Genomic DNA, 20,296 nt, shown 5'->3' on the forward strand with positions numbered 1-20,296 from the left:
AAGGAATTTCAAAAGAAGGCTCTGGATCTAATATTCTAAAGGTCTAATTTAATTGCACAGATATTGTTTTGCAAATATATGTTTGGGACTTCCGTACCTATGTGAGACGGGCACTTTTGGGAGCAGAGTGTAAGCTTTTGTAACATCCTCTCATGATAAAAATACCTTCATACCCAACAGAACTGCTGCTTCTGAAAGCTCATATTCAGAGGTGTTGTATCTACTGTTAGCACATAGCCACATTTATTTTTATTATGCCTGTATAACCATATAATTATGGAAGAGCAAGTTCTGTTTCCTTCTGCTTCACATATCATAGGCAAATAGGCTGTGAAGCTTTTGATGGGAAAATCTATCACCTATGATGAAACAAAGGGCAAAAAGAACATAGCTGGAGACTCCAATTTCCAGATCAAGTTTTTAGGACTTGAAGCTACAGAAAACACTGCCTCTGGCATTTTAAGTCATGCAAGTTTAGATCTGGAGTCCAATAAGCAACAGAAACAATGGACTGTTAAAAACAAACACAAAAAAGGGCAAAACCCCTCCACATTACCAAAACAAACCAGGCAGCATAAGGCAAACCTCTCCTTCTAGAGAAAAGATGAGGAAAAGAATCAAACTTCAAAGGGTAGAGATTAATTGCATTGCTTAGTGCACTGCAGAAGGTTCTGTGGAGACGCTGCAGGAAAGTCGCCTTCTGTAATTTCATTTTTTCGATTCCAGGAATGATAAAGACAAGGTGGTACCAAACTTTTCTCAAACATGCACTCAGACAGACAAGGGGCAATGGGTACAAGCTGCAACAAGGAAAATTGCAGCTAGATAATCCTGAATTCCAGGTGCTTTGTACACCTCCTGCAATGTGGTTTCAGCTAACAAGTGTGGGGTGAGAGCGGAGAAAACGAGGGTCCTTTCAAACTGCATGGCTTTCACTCCATTCAGAGCTTTGCACATTCATACTGAGCAAGCGTGGTTCACCTAGGTCCATCTCGTATTGCTGCTTGTCTTTTGAAATTGCTTGAAAAATACAGCTTCAATTATCAAAAAATAAAAGGGGGTTTTAAATTTTAAATGAAAGACAGTCGTGAAATACCATGGGCATAATGTTAACTGAAATCCAGGAAGCATTGACTAGATGAGAAAGGTTTTATTAACACTTCAATGAGGAGCCTACAAGGACACTTCTGCCAACATTTGCAAAAGGAGAAGAAATACCAAGAGGGTATTAATTTTAACATGTGACCCACTCTCCTTGAAAATAAGAGCAATATCATTAAAGGAGATTATCAAGGACAAAGTGTTCACATTTGAGGAATAAGGGGACAAAGCACGAGGTCTGCAGGCTTCTCAACCTTTTTCTACTAAGAGGTAGGCTCCATCCGCTGGATCTCAGTGCTCAGGGGAAGGCACGCTCACGTGAAGGAGCAGCACACCTCTATCGCCCTTTGAGCCTGGAACTTTGAGGAGAAGCATGTTCACACCTGCACCATGCTACAGCTTTTCTCTCCTTTCTGACATCAGATGCAACAGCTCAGTAAGCAAACAGTTGTTTCCACCACAAGGGATCCCAGAGTAGGGAGTTATCCGCAGTTACGTTGGCAATCCATCTGACTACACGAGTGCAGAGGGTGCTAGAAATGCACCAGGTGAACCAATGTCAGGCATAAAATGAGATGGCTGACAAGTCCAATAACATCAAAATACAGAAACTTAAAAACCCCATGTTCGGTGGTATTGAATTTCCTTACACATAATTAAAAAGATCATAGTTGCGGAGTAGCAAGAATGTTTAAATCCTTAATTATTAATAGCTAAATCAGAAGCTTAAACTACCTTTCAGGTCAGATGTTGAACTTCCATTCTGCACCCTACGTACTTTGAAAATGGTAAGAAACAGAAGGCAAAACTCCCCCAATAAAGCAGATGCATCTTCTCTGGGCGTGGAAGAATTTGCGCTGCTGCTGTCACCTATTTCAGTCATTAGCCCAGAGGGAAAGTTTGTACCAGCATTTGTGCTGACAAGAGTCTCTGCCTTGCTGGGAAGTTATCGCTCCCATCTTTGGTTTCACGCTCAGCAGAGCTCAGCAAGCCTGACGGTGCTTATTGGAATGACTTCAGTGTAAAGTCTCCCTATCACAAGGATTGCTATCAAACCAATGCTTTGAAACTGGTGGCCTTGCTTAGTTAGCAGACAAAACTTTAAATTGTAGGGAGGGGTTGTAGATCAGACCTACAGGAAGCATTGCACAGCCTCCACTTGCATCATATCTCACTCTGGAAGGGAGATTCTTATCCTCTTATCTATCCACCAGACTCACCTTTAAGAGTTACATTTCACGTACACCCCGTATTCTTTCACAGAATAACAAAAATACTAGGTAGGGGTTTTTTTACTGTAATTTTCACCAACAGATCTCAGTACACTTTGCCAAGACAATTACCATCCTTTCAAAAGAAGAAAAAGGAGGAAAGAAACAAGGATTAATGCTCAGTCATCCATCCAGCAGAAGCATGGGCAAAAACCAGGTATCAAGTGCAATGTTCCATCATCGGACTGGCACATCCTGCAAACACGCGTGCAAAACCAGAATATCATAGGAGAAAAAGCAAAAGCACTAGAAATTGCCATCTCTAAGTAACACAGAATCAAGAAATATTAAAAAAAAAAAAAGCAAACAACAGGAAAATTAGAAACTCAGAACATCCAAGAAACAACATCCTTCTGCTGCTCTTGAAAGAACCACCCAACTTGTCCTTTCAACGCTGATGACTTCCATCTAGATCAGAGTTCATAACAGGCAGCAATAGCTGTATTTTAGCAGGTACCAGATGCTACAAATCATAGCACTATGAGGACAAGGAATGGAAGCAAGGAAAATATGGCCATAGTGAACCCCTTGGGCAGAAGGCATTGACTTGGGATGAATCAGCTTCTCCAGTGGACGGATCAGAAACACGATTTCTTCTGACATGGCCCTGCCCATATAATTGAAAATGCAATTTCACTGTTTGGATCTCCTGGTATTCAGACCCCACATGTAATTTAATCTGCCTTAAGCAGAAGCATTTTGTAATGTGATTTAAGGAAAGAAAGTTTGATACAAATACTCTTATTTAATTTCAAATTTGTGCTATTGGCAAAGGCTGTGCTAGCATCTTTTTGCCCTATACATTTGAACTAGATAGTTAGCAGCTCTTTTTTGTCAATCACCCATGGATTAATTCCATTTCTGCCTCATCTCCAAGTCCAATGTCATTAGGAGCAGGTGTCGAGCCTGATGCTTTGGTTTCCTCTCCTCATCCTCCTCGCACATTGAACCAACCAGGAGGAGAACCTCGGCGAAGTACAACTTCCTCCTCTTTGACAAAGCAGACGTGAAATGTTCAATGGACATAAACAAATATGCTCAGTTCAGAAAGCGTTTTCCTCGCAATTGCAAATGTTGCATATTTATATCTGAAGGGAGCTGGCTATCTCCTTCAAAGGCAAACACAATATCATCAAAAAAGGCCTAATTGGACCAAACACATGGTTCAGCATTGCATGGCACGCAGGGAGGACATTCTCAGGCCATAATGGCTAAAATACTGTTTTCAAATATTGCATTTATCAGAAAGAAGACATTCTGGATCTTGTTTTTAGATAGATATAAATTTAAGAGCAAGTTAAGGATCACTGTAGTGTTAGCTGGAGAAACATGGAGAGCGCTGCTTCGTGAAGGGCAGCCACAGGGGAAGGGAAGACTGATGAGAGGGCTCCCGAGTGAAACCTTACTGATCCACTCCCAAAACCTTCTCACCAAGGTCCCTAAAGCCCACCCCGTGGAGGGCAGAGAGCTCTGGCTCCAGCCTTCTTTCACAGCTTTAGGAAGAGGAGGCCACCACTAGCACCATCTCTGCTGGCCTCCTGCATAGCACAGGGCACAGAAATGCATTCTGCTGTTTCCACATCAGGTTTGCAACTTCTGTTTGAGCTACAGCACGTATTTTAAAAGGGCACAGTCCTGACTGAAAATCCCTTAACGCTGCACCTGCACTCAGTGCCCACACTATGGATTTTGTTGGTCTGTTGCCCTCAGTTGAAGATGCATCTTTGCTGCTACTAGATCTCAGTGATGCTTTTCTAGGCTAGATTATAGAGTTGTCTTCTGACAGAAGTCTCTTCTTTCTGAGAATACGGGCAATGCTGGAAATTAACCCTAACAGATGACAATTATAGGTGACTGCATGAAATATATAGTTTTATAGGGAACTGCAACTTCTGTAACTGAAGGTCTATGCTTCAGTGAGCAGAACATGCCATGTGTCCGTGTGCAGTATGAGAAAACTCCTATTGCAATTTGGCACTGGAGTCCCTTCCATGCAGAGAAGGGAAATCTCTGATCTAATTTGGGGATAATTACAGGGGCATAAAGTATGACCTGTTATTCATCATATCCCAAAAATTCAAATAATTTTTCATCAACTCTTTCAATAAGACTAAAGAAATCCCAAGCCACTTTCGAAAGCTCCTACAGTTCCTTTTCCAAAGCAGTTGCAGCAATATGGAATATCAAGCAGAGAAAGCTAATCAGAACAATTCAAGAACAGAAAAGTTGAAAGAAAAGACCAAGGGAAAAATAAATCAATGCAGACCCGTAGGCTTTTCCCAACAATTCTTTAAGTAAAATTAATTTGTAATGTAATTAAACTTTTCCCTGGAGGGACAGGTATAATTGAATTAGAGGTGCCTGGACAGAGTTTCAGGGTTTAGTGGATCCTCCCAGACTTTACCACACTCCTCTCCCACTGCTACTGTTCACGAAACTCCTCAGCTCATTTCTAAGCACCTTTCATGAAACAACATAATTAGAATCAGCTACTTCTCTCCTGCTCTACATCAGCCTAGCCACGTCCTGCTCCTTTGTAGCAAGGTTCACTCATCACAGATTAACTTTAAAGCTGTTTTTAAACTCTGTCACTCGTACAGTTAAAGGATTTTGCCAAGTATTTCCAGGAGCTGTTTAAAATCCCCTGGTTTTGTGGTATCTTGTTCCGCCTATATCTAATGGATTCGTGCACAAATCTTGGGCAGAACAGGGCTTTCAAGGAGCACTCCTTGAGGGCTAAACCACAGCAAGGCTCGTTCACAAATGTGTTTACTACAGGGTTGATCAGGCTGGCTGCCGATTAGTGCATGCAGGAGCCAGAGGGGCCAAGTCCACTCTTACCATGATTGCAATAATAAAACAACCAGTTAGTCCACACAAGGAGTAAAATATTCCCTGCATTCACTATTAAACTTTAGATTAGTAGGAAAGATTCTGCTACGAAAACTATACCATCCCCCAGGAAAGCAGACAGAAACCTTTAGTTCGTTACCCATGCAAAGACAGGCATGAATACAATACTACAGCTCATCACCCTGAAAAGTTGGGAGGGTTTGTAAGTAAGGGAGTTTTCTAATTTAAGAGGTTGAACTAGTAAGACTTTTCAGTGGATAGTTCTCAGAAGTTCTTTGTTCAAAATTATGTTTAAATAGGTTTCTTCCCAGAGTTTCCATTACACTATGCTGTAAGACAGACCAGAGACAATCCTCCCCAGACTGAACCCACAGCACCTCTGCTTCTTGTCTTGGAGAAAACTACCCATGAAAAAATAGAAGAAAACAAAAATTCTCTAGAACATCTTAGAATTTCCATGACGACCTTTCATTCTGCATATTTGGCTTTTATTCTCTATGTCACAGTAGTTAATTTTGTACCACACCGTTTAAAGACCCAATGCTTATATCTATATGAGGACATCCACAAAACCTATGATTCCTCCGATATTCTAGTCTTGTCTGTGACCCACCTCTGTGTTGCCGCTCACCAATTACGGTGTTCTTCCTAGCAGTGTTTATCTGCAGCCACTAGTATTTCTTGTAGTGAATCTAAGAGATTCATTTGTTAAACACCTGCCCAGGTGTTTCCTTATCGACAAAGGACATACTCAAGTCTTACAGTAAAAGGCAGAGCAATGGTGCTGTCGTGGTTTAGGCCCAGCCGGCAGCAAGGTACCACGTGGCCGCTCACTCATCCCTCCCCCAGCACGATGAGGAGGAGAAGAACAAAAGGCTGGGGTGGAGATAAGGACAGGGAGAGATCCCTCACCAATTATCCTCACGAGCAAAACAGACTGAACTGAGAGAGGAAATTCATCTAATTTATCACTAAGCAAAACAGAGTAGAGGAATGAGAAATAAAACCAAATCTGAAAACACCTCCCTCCACCCCTCCCATCTTCCCAGGCTCAACTTCACTCCCGGCTTCAACCTCCGCCCCCCCTCAGCGGCACAGGGGGACGGGGAATGGGGGTTGCGGTCAGTGCAGCGCACGTTGTTTCTGCCTCTTCTTCATCCTCGGGGGGAGGACTCCTCTCATCCTTCCCCTGCTCCAGCATGGAGTCCCTCTCACGGGAGACAGTCCTTCACCAACTTCTCCAACGTGAGTCTCTCCCACGGGGTGCAGACCTTCAGGAGCAGACTGCTCCAGCGTAGGTCCCCCACGGGGTCACAAGTCCTGCCAGCAAACCTGCTCCGGCGTGGGCTCCTCTCTCCACGGGGCCACAGGTCCTGCCAGGAGCTTGCTCCAGCGTGGGCTTCCCATGGGCCACAGCCTCCTTCAGGTGCCTCCACCTGCTCCGGCGTGGGGTCCTCCACAGGCTGCAGGTGGAATCGCTACACCCCCTCATCCTTCCGCCATGGGCTGCAGGGGGACAGCCTGCCTCACCATGGTCTTCACCACGGGCTGCAGGGGGATCTCTGCTCCGGCACCTGGAGCACCTCCTGCCCCTCCTTCTGCACTGACCCTGGTGTCTGCAGAGTTTCTTACATCTTCTCACTCCTCTCTCCGGCTGCAAAAGCTCTCCCTAACTATTTTTTTCCTTCTTAAATATGTTATCACAGAGGCGCTGACTGGCTTGGCCTTGGCCAGCGGCGGGTCCCTCTTGGAGCCGGCTGGCATTGGCTCTATCAGACACAGGGGAAGCTTCTAGAAGCTCCTCACAGGATCCACCCCTGTAGCCCCCACCTGCTACCAAAACCTTGCCACGCAAACCCAACACAGGTGCAAAGACATTTAGAGTGCAGAGGAGACACAGGACAGCACCTATGGCTGGGGACACTGAGGATTTAACTCCCAAGAACACACAGGTCTTTGGTGTTTTTGTGACTTTCCCATTAAAAAATAACCCAGTGGGATGACTCGTTCTTAGCTAGGTGGTACCCTAGCACCAAGAAATTAAAATATGCTACCCAAGTTTTTCTGACATTAATTCACAATACTATTCCCTACTTTTTTTTGTCTTCAGCTGAGGTAGGTTGGGACTCTAATCTGTGGCGTCTGTCCCAGATACATTTCCCACCTGGAGATGTACCTTTAATTCCAATCAACAGAAACATCCCTTCCAGCTGTCATATGAGCATTAAGTAGAAGTTGCTGGCTCACAGATTTCTTAATGTTTTCTCAGAAAAGTTACCACATAAAGTGTTCCTGAAACTGAGTTTGGAAATCTGAAGGTTTGGTTTTTTTTTTTTTGAGTTGAAAGACTTAAAGTGGTTTTTCTAGACATTTAGTCCTAAGTCAAGAGAAATCCGAAGCCTCAAACTTCTAATTACTCTGCCAATCTAGCTTATTATTTCCTCTGTTAAATTTAGGAAATGAATATGCAAGACTGACTTCTCTGTGTAGTCTCTGTCTCTTTTCAGTCTAAATCTTGTAAAAAAAAAAAAAAAAAAACCAAAACCTGGAGTTGAAAGAAGTTTCTGTCCTTCTTATTGATCTCTCATTATAGTTCCAGTTACCTGATGGTATTAAATATTTCAGGAAACATTAATAGGGAGGTTTTTGAAGTCAGAGCAGCTAGTATTCTTGACCTTTTAGGTCTGTAAAAAAACCCAAAAAACTTCAAAAGTTTGCTTCCTTATAATAAGGTAAGACCTGAGGATCTGAGGCTAGAAATATTTAAGTATCTAATTTATACAGAAATCAAGGAAAATTAGCTAGGTAAGTATCTTTAATGATCTAAGACAAAATTATTAAGTCAGACTGTTTGAAATATTTTGGGGTTTTTTTCCTCATCTTCTGTTCTCTTCCTTCAGAAGTTTTACTTAACAAATTCTGAACTAGCCACATCTGAATATCAAGTACTGAACAAGAGATTTGTTCCTGGCTGTTTTATAGATTCAGAAGTGGCCAAAGCAAAGGCTCTGTCTTCAGAAACAAACTCTCCATCCCTTCCCTTCAGAAGGGAAAACCTGCAGTGTCCCACTTTCAGTGTCACCATATTCTTACCTTACCAATTTCCACAAGTTTTCTGGCTCTAGAGTCACAGCCTACAACCTTCATTAAAATAAACTAAAAAGCTCTCTCACCTTCCATATTTTTTTAAAACGGACTCCATGAACAAGTCTGCAGCCTCAGTGTGACACTGGGATGTGTGATGGCTCTGATTGCAGACAGTTGTCTCCATTTATTTTCCGTCACAGGACAAAACAATATGCAATTTTAAAAACAAAATCATACTTCAAAAACACTTATAAGACTATCTGAAGCATAAACTGATAGGTGACCGCAGGAACCAATCTAAAATAAAGCTTTGCCCAAATACAGTATAATCTTCTGTACAGTATTATTTCTGTCACTACTGCACATATTTTCACAGAAGGGCATCATGACACGTATTCCATCGACTCACACACCATTATTAAGGAAGACACGATTATCAAAAAAAGACCTTCTGTAAAGTTGCAACCTTTTAAAGAATATGACAATAATTGCTACAACAGTAGTCAGTTACTGTATGACTCTATAAGCACAGACAGACATTTTTATCTCCCAAGTAGCAGCGGCCATTGCACATGCTGCTATCCCAGGGACATCAGAGCTGGCAGAGCTTTACATATGCCCACAACAGAAATTACCCATGGATGCAGATCAGCTGCAAAGTGGCAGGAATTCCACAGTTCCCTGGGCAGATGCTGATTAGAGAGAGAAACCTGCCTTTACCCAAGTACAGAGCTGTTCCCCCTCCTTTCATAAAGCCTGCTGCAGAACAAATCCTCCTGCCCTGTTACAAGATTTAAATGTGGTTGAATCTGAACTTTCAGATAATGTTTAGGATGACATACCCATTTCAAACCAGTATCACGTCCTGGTGGATTTTTTCTGAATTGTATGACTCAATTACTCTTGAGTTACTAGAACTACTCATACAATGCATTTCTGACTCTCCTCTGAGGGAGGCATAGGAACTCGAAAACCACGGAGATGTGACAGCAGTGCTCATAGCAATCAAAAATGCAAGACCTCGTTAGAGGAAAGGTGGAGTCCCTGGTACTCACACAGCGCAGTGGTGAGCTTCTCCGGCTGGTCGTAGTGCACCATCGCGACGCAGAGCGTGTTGAGGGCAACCACGCAGAGGACAATCCAGTAGAAGCTCTGAGCTTTCACCATGCGCCGAATGAAGAACCGGAACATTTTCTCTTTCCTCCTGAAGTAGGACGAGCTCTCATTCTTCCCACTCTTCAAACTGGCACGGGCAAAAGGAGACCCTGGGACAGAAAGAAGAGTCACCACACCACATCCTGACAGGTGAAAGGCTTGGAGGATGTTCCTGGGCACACAGACCCTCTCCCAAGCACCAGAAACACAGCAGAGCGGAAAGCTGGGCACACCGACTATGGGCTGAGCAAGGGCATCTTGCTTGCAATGACAACGTGAGGGATGAAGACTGAGATTTTAAAACTTCATGAATGAATGCCCAGCTCCATCATCTAAAGAAACTGGGCTTCCAACCCTTTTAAGTAATCCTGGTTGTCCCAGTTTAACTCATGACTTTTGGGTTCCTGGTTGACTGGAGGGACAGAAAGTACCAGGCACAGTGCTATTTCTGCCCGTGGTGTGGAGCTCATCCTCTTGGAGCTGGGTAGCTGGCAACAGGACAGCTGGTCCCTATTTCTCCTGCTCCAAGGACCAGGCAAAAACTTAGCCCTTACTACTGAGTTTGACTGAAGTCTCCTCATTTTACTGTCCAATTTCATGTATTTCTACAGCAGAGGGCTCAATCTGCCTCTATGCAACATATTTTGGATGCAGCTACTCATTTGTGTCTATTCTGCCTAGAGCAGCTACATTTCGACTCCGGTCTGAAACCCTGGAAGAGAGTCAAATGTTTTAACAATAGGAAGCTGACGGAAGAAATGATTTCTAATGTAAGCCCTCCCCCTGTGGTAGCAAGGACTGTTCAAAACAATGAAAAGGCAATCTCCGGCCAGTGCTGAGGCAGGAGAAATCAGCACACGTTAGTAATAAACGCATGCATCCGTTGGAGTTCCTCTGCAACAGCCGCAGACGCTGTTGCAAGCAGGGCAAATCGTGATTGCCGCAGGCTGTCCACTGCCTGTTTCACGCTGTGCTGGCACCCCTCAGCAAACCTTGTTTTGAGATGGTTTGTGGCAAGATAATGTGCTATTGCCCTTCCCCATCATGGGATGGAGCCTCCCAGCAGAGTAGGGCTGACCAGGACACACACCGCCCTGTCTTGGACCAAGCACCGTGAGAGCAGGTGACTTGCATGGGCTGTCGTTGGAGATGGCTCAGTTACACGAACAAAGTGTTCTGGCTGCAGGAGCCAAATTTTTGAGTGTGCTCGCTTACATTTCAACACTTGGAAGAGGTGGGAATCTCACCCCGTTTCATCCTGCAATAACGTCGAACACAGCACCCATAGAATGGATGAAGCATCCAGATGTGACGGCAATGGGTTCTCCAAGCCTCACAGCTACACAAAAGCATGCTGTGCCGTCTCCCCAATAGATAGAAAGCTCTCTGCTTCATTTCACATTTCTGGCCATCCACCAACACGCCAAATGCAGAGCTGGCCGTGGCCAGGCTTTGAACAAACTCCTTGCGGAAACGCTCGGTGTGCTGCTGCTCTGTTAGTTTGATAATCCTCCCTTTGGCAGTTTAAAAAAAAAAAAAAAAAAAAAAGCAGCATAGTGCTCATCTACTGCTTTAAGACAACGAAATGAAGTACGGGTTAAGATACAGGCTGCACCATGTCATAATACTGTTTAGAAGGTTAAGACCTTTTGGATATTAAAGCCAGTCTCTACTCTCAGATTTGCATGAGAATAGTCTGCTGCCCTTTTGTCCCCTCTCTACTGATCTTCCAGAAACGAAAAGCAGCAGTATTTAAACTGATCTAAATGTAGAAAACATCCACTTCTCCAGACTTCTCTGTCTGAAATTCAAGACAGCGTGCTGTGTGTGGTATAGCATAGAGGGTGGGAAGCCAGAAGGAGCCAGCATCTACTGCTGCACGCTTATTAGTGCAGAAAGAAAGGCTGAGAGTTAGGAGGAAAGAAAAGAATAAATGTTAAGAACAACTCCAGAGAACACACTGGGAAACGTTTACCACTATAGAGCTTTATAATGCAATTATAAGGCTCATTGAGGTACTTGTGTTTGAATTAAAAGTGCAACGTGTTCAGTCAATGGCCAGCAAGAGACCTGTCAAAGTCTCTACCACTCTGGTCTGCATCTTCATGTTGCACTCAGTAATTATATTGTTAGTTCTTCTACAGTCCTTATGCTCCCATCAGCAAGACATTATAGGAAACCATCCAAAAAAATCTTTTCTCAAAATCATATTCTTTATGCATAATTGCCCATATGATCTGATTGTTTATGTTATGCAGAGTTTCAGCCTTTTCAGGAGCCTGCAGAAGGATTGCTTTATCCATTTCTTGTTTTCTGCCTTGTTTCATGAATCAAAATCAAAAACACTTTTCCCAAGTAGGTGAACCACTCGCAGAAGGTGGAAAGCACTGCTGTTATTTTCCCTGCCATATGCTCCCGAGACAGTTCCCAGCTCTGCATCAGATTATCCACGAGTCCAGATGCTCCGTCATCCGTTGCCACCTGAAATGCTGAATTCAAAGATCTGTTTGCGTGGCATGGGTGCCCAGAGCCTGGAGGGACTTGGATATGAATGCACAGATCTCATAATTATTGCAAACATGAACAAATGTTCCAAAAATGACCCATTCCTTGTTATCCATGCAGGCATCTGAGCTGCCCAGAATAAAACAAAACAAAAACTCACACGGTTTCTGCATTTTTGCTCTCTTTCAGCCACAAACCTCTCATAGAAGTGTCAGCAGTTTAGCCACAAAACCTGCAGCCTGCTCAGCCTGGGGGATTGTGGCAATTCCACAGTGGGTGATGGTGTCAGTAATGTGCTAAGCAACATTCATTTCCTGCAACCAGGTCTTCATTTAAAGGGCGGGGGGGGGGGGGGAAGCAGCAGCAGCTGTAATCTCTTAAAATGTTAATGCCAAATTTCCAAAGAGCATTTGAGGCTCTCATGCTTGCAAGCATATATGGACATGTACTCTCAAATGTACTGTTTGTGCTGCTACTCGTATGCATCCAGGATTTGCTGCTTTGTGGTAACTGGGGTGCCAAGACATTTCTTTGGAAGATAATGAGAACATCTGCTGCTTCAGCAGCAAAACAAAATACAGACTCAAACAACAGGGACAGGAATAAGCAAAATAGCTAACTCCAAAGCAGACAGAAAGATGTCACCCCCGACAGCAAGTAAAAACCCACGACCGAAAGGTCCTTCTGGTGATGTCCGAAGAGCTCCCGTTAGACGGGGTGCTGTGTGCTCAGCGCCTGCCTCCCCTTGCCAGCCCCAGAGCTGCCTCTGCCTCTCCGCCTCGCAACCTCTCAGGAGGGAACTAGCTCCCTGTTAACTGCAGAACAAGCAGTACCTCTGTACCCTGGTGGTATCTTATTCTCCAGAGCTGAAGGTACCAAATTCGCACCATCAATGCTATGCTACGAAGGGTGCCACGCTCTGCATCGGAGGTATGTGGGGAATTGCATGCACATAGGCGTTTATCTCTGTATCTGGCTTTTAAAACGTGGAGAAGTGCTTTAAGACCTTCTTCTAAGGCAAGAATAGAGAACTAGTGCCACTGCCCAGCATTTCCCAGTAACCATTCACATGGCAAAGGCTGCAAAACCATAGGCTGCGCATCAGTGGCAGATGTGACTAAGTGTCCACTTCTCTCCTGCCTGCAGCAGATGAGGCTTAGCAGTATTGTTTGATGTATTTGGGCTTCATTAGCATAAACGAGCATGTTCCAAGCAGAATCACAGTATGGCCAACACAGCATGGATTCCCCAAGCGTTTTGGCAGGGCTCTTTTAAAGGGTGCAACATGCAATAGTTCAGCAGGGCAGTGTGGGGGAAAGGGTGAAGCCACGAAGCCATTTGCTTTGGTAAGTTGAGTGCTGCTGCAGGAGCAGCGACAGTTCTCCTTGAAACCACAGCTTCTGGAACCACTCAGAGGAAACGTGACATGAACAAGTTTAGGTGGAGATGTAAACCTCGGGGAATGCGAAGCCAGTACTCACCAACGGAGCAAATGTCTGTGAAATGGTCCTCACCTTCTTCAGCATGAATCAGGTCATTTTTGCTCTTCTTTATTGCAGCTCTTTTCAACACTGTGTGCAAATTAAAGAGAAAACGCCCCGTGAGCATTCAGAGTGGATTCCCTCTCCCCCTCCCTTCACTCTCCAGGGCCAGCATTTACTTCCCAATGCCAGCTTAAACCTCTCACACAAGGGTAAGTTGGAGCAAATCAGACAACCTACAACCTTGCAGGGCCTCCGCGGGCTTCGACGGCAGGGTCATTTATTTATTTAACCTTCTAGATCTTGAAGGTTTGCCAGGCGCAGGTCTGCACACTTACACTTCACCCCAGCAGATGCAGGAGGGTGGGGGAGTCCCTGCAGCTGCTGGACCTTTCAGCACGGCAGAAAGGCTGGGCAGGGCCACCGCATCTTTCCGAGCCCCAGTGGGTTATGAGATGAGTGCTTCCATCCATTAAAAACATTAACTCTGTTTACAGTCTGCACCATTAAGAAGTTAGTATTTATGGTGCTCGGACACAGTTTACCATGGAGCAATGCCTTAAGCAGCAGAGATGCTGTTGAAAGCAACCGCCACAAATCAGTGAACATACTCTTAGCAGCACTCCCTGTACAATTCCTTCCCTCTGGGGATGTCGTAACTCTTTGAAAACACACTTTGTCCAACAGCATCTTTTGTGGGGAGGGTAAACGTCGCTACACCGTGTTACTCGACAGGGAAAGAGAACTGCAGCCTAAGGCTCGGAGAGGTCTGCACCATTCACCCGGTGCACGAGAGGTAACGCAGAAACGGCGTGGACGCCGGGCCCACGACCACCTACCTGCAAACCTTGAGAACTAGCAGAAAAAAATACGTTGATACAGTTTTGTAACAGCTTCAAGACATACAGTAACTAAGCACCATTTGCTATCAGCAGTAAGACACCCCACGGTGTGGTGATACATACTGTTCAGTAGGCACACACAGCAAACCCACTCACTCTGCAGCGACTGCCCTGGGGGTAGGTTCGTACAGGAGGATCCCCTCACCCTACACAAATTTCCCTGCCTTGACAGAGAAACGGATGCGCTTCTTCCTCCGCAGCTAAGGCAAGCGTTAGTGCTTTTGTCGCTTCAAAGAAACACCCAGATCATCACCCAGGTTCGGAGAGGCTCGAAGAGGAGAGGATGCTCTGAACCTGTGGTCTGGATCCAATTTTTTTTTTTTTTTTTCCCCCCCCAAATAACCACTTTTGCTCTTTTCTTCCCCACCCAGCAGTAGGCTGAATCTTCAGTCCCAGCAATACCAGCTTTTGGGTCCTCAGGCTGCATCTGTCCCAGTACACTCCAGCATATCCAGGGCCATCCCAGCACTGGAACATAACCAGCCCTGGGAGCAGTTTTACAACACTCCCTGGCATGAATTGAGCACCTTGTTCCTTATCTTCTCTCCCCAAAAAACTCTGCGTGTGTTTAACAATTACGTCGTGCCATCTCTACAGGCACCTTGGATGCGATGTCCCCCTGTTTTGGAGACTAAGGGCAGTTTACCAGCATGGACGTGGGCTGCTCCACACCAGGTGGCTTCCAGGCTGGGAACATTGCTGGGCTCTGCTAGCTTACTGGTAGAGACGGAGCCTTAGTATACCTGGGTCTTTACTCCATGGCCTGCACCCACCTCTAGTTCGCTTCCACCGCTCAGCTTTTTGGACTACTCTTCCAAACACTCGTTTCAGCTCGAGACTAACAGCCCTGGCTGCACCCACGTGCCGGACAAACTTCCCCAGCGCACACACACTCGCACGCACACACGAAGATTTGCCAAGCGCACCTCAGCCCTGACCTTCTGCAGCCCCAGCTCTTCCATCCCCGAGTCCTCCCCAAGCACAGGTCACCAGCTTGGCCAAGGTGGGCTAGCAGCCGGACATCTGATGCCCCAAGGAGCCGCGTGGCTCGGAGCAAGGTGCAAAAACCACCCGGGAAGCATCGCCGGTGACCTGGGCGCGTGGGGCTGCGGGGGAGAAGCACTGCCCCGCTGTGCCGCCTAAGCCCCTGGTGATTTGCAATCCACTCACTGTTGTAGCTGCTGCCGCTGCTAGTCTCTGCCGGTGCCGTGCCTTGTTGAATCGGCCCTTCCGAGGCGGCCCTCCCTGACAGTGAATGGGAGGAGAAAAAAAAAGAGGAAGGAAAGGGAGGGGAGGGGAAAGGAGGAGACATGGGAGGACGAAAGATGGTCAGAAAAGGGAGAGGGAAGAATCTTTAACTGAACTTTGACTGGCTGTCGCATCCTAAGAGCTCATCGGTCTGGAGGCACAGGGAGAGCGGTCCCCGTAGCCTCGCTGCACCTGCGTCCGAAGCTCGGTACCTCCAGCCGTCCTGCAACGCTAGGGTCACACGTCGGAAGATAGGATCACCACACCCTGTTATGTCTTACTGCTTACAAGTAACAGGGGTCTTAGTCTCTTTGTCAAATCCATTTGGAAACCTTGGTTTAGAGCCCTGCCTTCTCTCGGTCAATGCATTTCTCTTCTGGCATCCGCTCTGCAGCCTACCCCCGCCACAACCTGCGTGTAGACACGGCCAGCCATGCTCGGCAGAGGCTGACGGCTGTCCCTGTCACACTGCGGTCCCACAGGCCGCGTAGGGACCGACCGACCCCAAGGGCAGATCCCCATCCCAGTGTGGTGTGTCACATAACTGCTCATCATTCACCTGCAACCTCAAAAAGACCCGATACGGGAAAAGGGACTCTTTAGCCCGACTTATGCCAAGTGCATGCAAGAGCGTGTTCCTCACACCCTCCTGGTTACAATGGAAAGCCATGGCAGCGTACAGCAGGTGAACCTCTCACATATCACAGGAGGAAAACTGCACAGTAAAACTACCTACCGTCCAGAGGAGATTTCTCTTCTGCATTCTTGTCTTCCTCTGCCAGCATGACCTCCTCTGTAAAAGGAAAAACAGTGAGGTTCAACCTCAGGTTTATCACATCCCAACTCTAAAACCAGCTGAGCTGGATGCAGCTCACCAGCCTCCTCCATTGCATCACCCAGTTACACCAAAATCCATGGAGGAAGGGATGGCTCAGACAGCCGTGTTTCCTACCCTGTGCCGCCCTGGCACAGGCAGAGGAGGCCAGACAAACCACTGAAGACTGCAGCGCTTCCTCCATGATTTCGTTCCTCGCAATGAACCACCCACTATAGTTTCTTTACCCAGCTATCTGGAAAGCAAGAACCTTCCTTCAGACCCAAGCAAGACCACAAGGCTCCACAACCCAGAGGATGGTCCCTTATGCTCAGGCATGTTGGAGACACTGTTTGAAGAGTGAAAGATGCTCTGCACCCAGTGTGCTCTCCTCTCTCCATCAAGAAGACCAGGGCTCCAGCCCAGGGGAAACAAATCTCATGGCACAGGGTAAGACAAGCAGGGCTGGCTGCTGCACGTCAGCTGTGCCACATCACAGGGCACAGAATGCCACCAAGCAGCCATTCGATCAAATCTTTGTCCAAATAAAATCCACAAGTAGCCATGTGGGAGTTCTGGCTAGCGCCGTTCAGACTGTGCAATATGTGCAAGACCACCACCGCTGGTTTTCCATTGCTGTACAACTCATCTCCAAAATACAAGTTCATACTTTCCTATAGTAAAAGAATTCAGAAAACACTGAGAAAACCAACCCCCCCAAACAGACTCATTTTTATTTACATGAAAGAGAACCAAATTTCCTGAGGTTTCACAATGCAAATGTCATCACCCGAGTCAATTTGCAGTACACACCACACTGCGACAATACTTGAAACTATGCAGTTCATACAGTCTGAACCACAGATTTTAGCTTGTTGTTGTAAAATTACGTAAGGATTTTCTTCTAAAGGACAATCTAAAGCAAACAAAATATTGAGTTGGCAGCTGGTAAATTGCACACTTCCTTGTATTATTATAAATGATAAATTCTTTCACGTGTCTGGCATAGATGTAATTTGGGATCTTACCAAATCATCTGACATTGTGTTCCCAAAAATTTTTGCTTTAAAGTCCATTTAAGCCAGCCTAGATAGAAGGCTAACTTAAAAACAAACAAACAAACAAAAAAAAACCTGCAACAAACAAAAAACAAACCACAGGCCAAACATCAAAGTGTGTAGCTGAAAGCCGTCTGGAAGAATACTAGAGGGATCAGCACAAGCCTTATGTAATCTCTTTATTAATCATCTGGGAGAGAGAGTGAACGATACATTAATAAGACAACAAACTGAGAAGGCTGAAAAATAATATTCAGGACTGAGGAAGACTTGAAAACCAAGCAGAGGATAACAAAACAAGAAAATGCAAGCCAGTGCACCAGAGACATGGAAGAGGGTAAGGAAAGCAATGGCACTCAGAGAGGGTTAAAAAGCGTCAGGTGAGCTAACAACTTTAAAATGCATGAAATCCTTCCAAAAACCCACAAGCCAATACAATTCAGGTATTCTCCAAGGCTTCTTAAAACAGATCAGAAAACTGAAATGGGCTTTTTTGATAGTTCAAGAGAGATCTCTCTCAAACAGGCACCTCAGAAACCCAAAGGTTCTTCCAAAGTCTTGTCTTGGGAAAAGCTACTGGTGTTTTGGGGCTAAAAATATAGGAGGAGTCAAACAACAATTAATAATGAATATGGAAGGCCTAAAACTTGTAGAAGGGATGGTTTCGATATGGAGACCTCTTCCCCACAGCAGCTGGACAAAGGGCCTGCAAATATGAAACGCAAAGTGAACCTGTGCTGGCAGGAGCAACTTCTAGCCTCCAAACAAAGGCACAGGGGCTTCACTAGGATGTCAGAGAGAGGTGTGTCAGCAGTAAGATTAATTACTGGTCGTTAAGTACTGACAACACACAGCATGTTACAGGACTGGAAATAAAGGCAACTTATACTGAGGAACTGGCAAGCTGAACAAAACAGGCAAAGTAGCAGAGAAACATGGTGCCCCTTCTCTTTGGCATGGGGAGATAGGACATTGTGGACTCAAAAGTAGAAATAACTCATGTTCAACAGGCAACGGAAGTTAGAAAAAAAGGAAAAACAACTAGATTTAACTGCTGAAGCTTCAGACTTGCTAAATAGAAAAAGCGAATAAAAATGCATCCCTTAGAAGAAGCCGTCACACTCTCACAGGGGACTCTAATTTGTCTTTCTGGCAATTATCCTCCCTTGCTATCTCACACACGTTGCTGCCCTTTTTCATTAATGTAGGTGTCTTTTCCCACAAGGGGCCTGCTGCTCTGTTTCTACAGAAAGCTGAAACCTGAGGTTCACAAAACTTTGTTGTCTCAAGGAATGGCATTCAAGATACAGAGAGCTGGAAGACAGAGGTCAGACCCATTCCCAAAGCCTGCTTACTCCAGGAGAAAAGAAACAGAATCAGCGCTGTGCGAAAGAGATGGTCTTGGAAAGAATTAAAATGCAACAGACATGCAACTTGATTAGCTCTGAACTGAAAGACTTCAGTCTCTGAGCAAAGTGTTTTCAAAATGATGCATGTCTTTGTAAGATAAGAGATTCATCTTCAAAAGAATATTTGTGGTCTTATAAGCGCTTTGCTCCGTGCAGAGAACTTCTAGTTCTCGGCGCTCTGTTGGAAATGCAGCATGACAGCCTAATAGTTGCTACAGTTTGGAGGAGTTTATTGGAGAGAGCAGTGGTGGCAAAATCATTTGCACAGATTACATTGCTCGGCTTCACCACTTTTTAATTCCTCAGAAAGGCACAATTTCCAATTGACTTGCTACCGCCTTTACACAGAGCCCAAGGAAAATATGAAACGAAGAGGCAGAGCCTGTCCCAGCACGCAGCACATGGAACAGGACAGGGCTTGCTCGCCACCAACAAGACTTTATTTGACATTGGCTGGACTGAAGAGGCGGCATTTGGGGAACAGAACTGTTGTCTTGTGCCTAGAGGAGCAACACAATGCAAAGCATTGCTTTTTACACGGGTATCAGCTGATTTCTAATGGTGGGGAAAGTTGGTCCCTTTAAAGAATTTACTAAAAAAAAAAAAAAAGTTGATTTTTTCCTTCAAGATTAAATTTAAGATTACAGGTCTGTTTCTAACTGATCCATACAGTTCACTTCTAAATGGTACAGACAGTCAATGCTTATGAGCTTGACATGGCAATTATCATATGAGTTTTTAGCCTAAATTTTGTGAGATGCAAGAAATGATAGGATTTGATCGTTGCTTCAGGCCTGTAATTTGCACTAGTTTTATAAGACTGAAAATCTTACAGATTTGAAGACACAGATTTATAAGTCATTTAAGGTGGAATGATATTTCTTCTTGACATCCTCAGAAAGATTCTACTCAGTTACAATTTTCCTTCTTAATCTTAGCCTCACGATACAGGAATTTTACATGAAATCATTTGTTATCTCATTTGAAAGATTTAAACCCTATGTATTCATTCTTCAACCTGCACCTGAAAAATAAATCTAGAAACTTCATACCTGGCCTCTGTATAATCCTAAGTGAAGACAGTCAATTCTTCATTTAGGAAGGAAATTGGCCAGACCGTGGGCTGATTTTTTTCTTTCAAGTCATGCATGTCAAAATTCAGCACTTCAGCACATTATCTGTGTTATAATTTTCTCTTTCATTCCCCAACCCTTTGTTAAGAAGTCATTTGTTAAGCACTTCCTCAATTAAGGCTTCCTGTATTAAGTACAACTCACACAAGTATTTGCACAGTAAGATTGTCACTGTTTAAAACACCTTGCTATAGATCCCTCAAACAGATATGCTGCTGACTGTATCAAACAATCCACATTTAAAACAGCCTGAGCCATGTTTGCTTCAGTTTCTACCAC

At 44.9% G+C, this 20,296-nt stretch overlaps 1 protein-coding gene across 5 annotated transcripts in view; it reads right to left on the minus strand.

Moving 5' to 3' along the window:
• CACNA1B (calcium voltage-gated channel subunit alpha1 B) overlaps positions 1 to 20,296 on the minus strand; it is a 294,580-nt gene that overhangs the window by 122,073 nt on the left and 152,211 nt on the right. For 2 of the 5 annotated variants that reach the window (XM_075772764.1, XM_075772768.1), the window contains exons 9-12: positions 16,340 to 16,396; positions 15,526 to 15,600; positions 13,454 to 13,543; positions 9,368 to 9,577 (exon numbers count right to left, since the gene is read on the minus strand). In XM_075772764.1, coding sequence (XP_075628879.1) covers positions 9,368 to 9,577; positions 13,454 to 13,543; positions 15,526 to 15,600; positions 16,340 to 16,396 — 432 coding nt within the window. The remainder of the gene's footprint in view (positions 1 to 9,367; positions 9,578 to 13,453; positions 13,544 to 15,525; positions 15,601 to 16,339; positions 16,397 to 20,296) is intronic. The other 3 variants (XM_075772765.1, XM_075772766.1, XM_075772767.1) reach the window with 3 other exon arrangements.

Source organism: Balearica regulorum, chromosome 20 (assembly GCF_011004875.1).
Source record: "Balearica regulorum gibbericeps isolate bBalReg1 chromosome 20, bBalReg1.pri, whole genome shotgun sequence".
NCBI classification, from domain to species: domain Eukaryota; kingdom Metazoa; phylum Chordata; class Aves; order Gruiformes; family Gruidae; genus Balearica; species Balearica regulorum.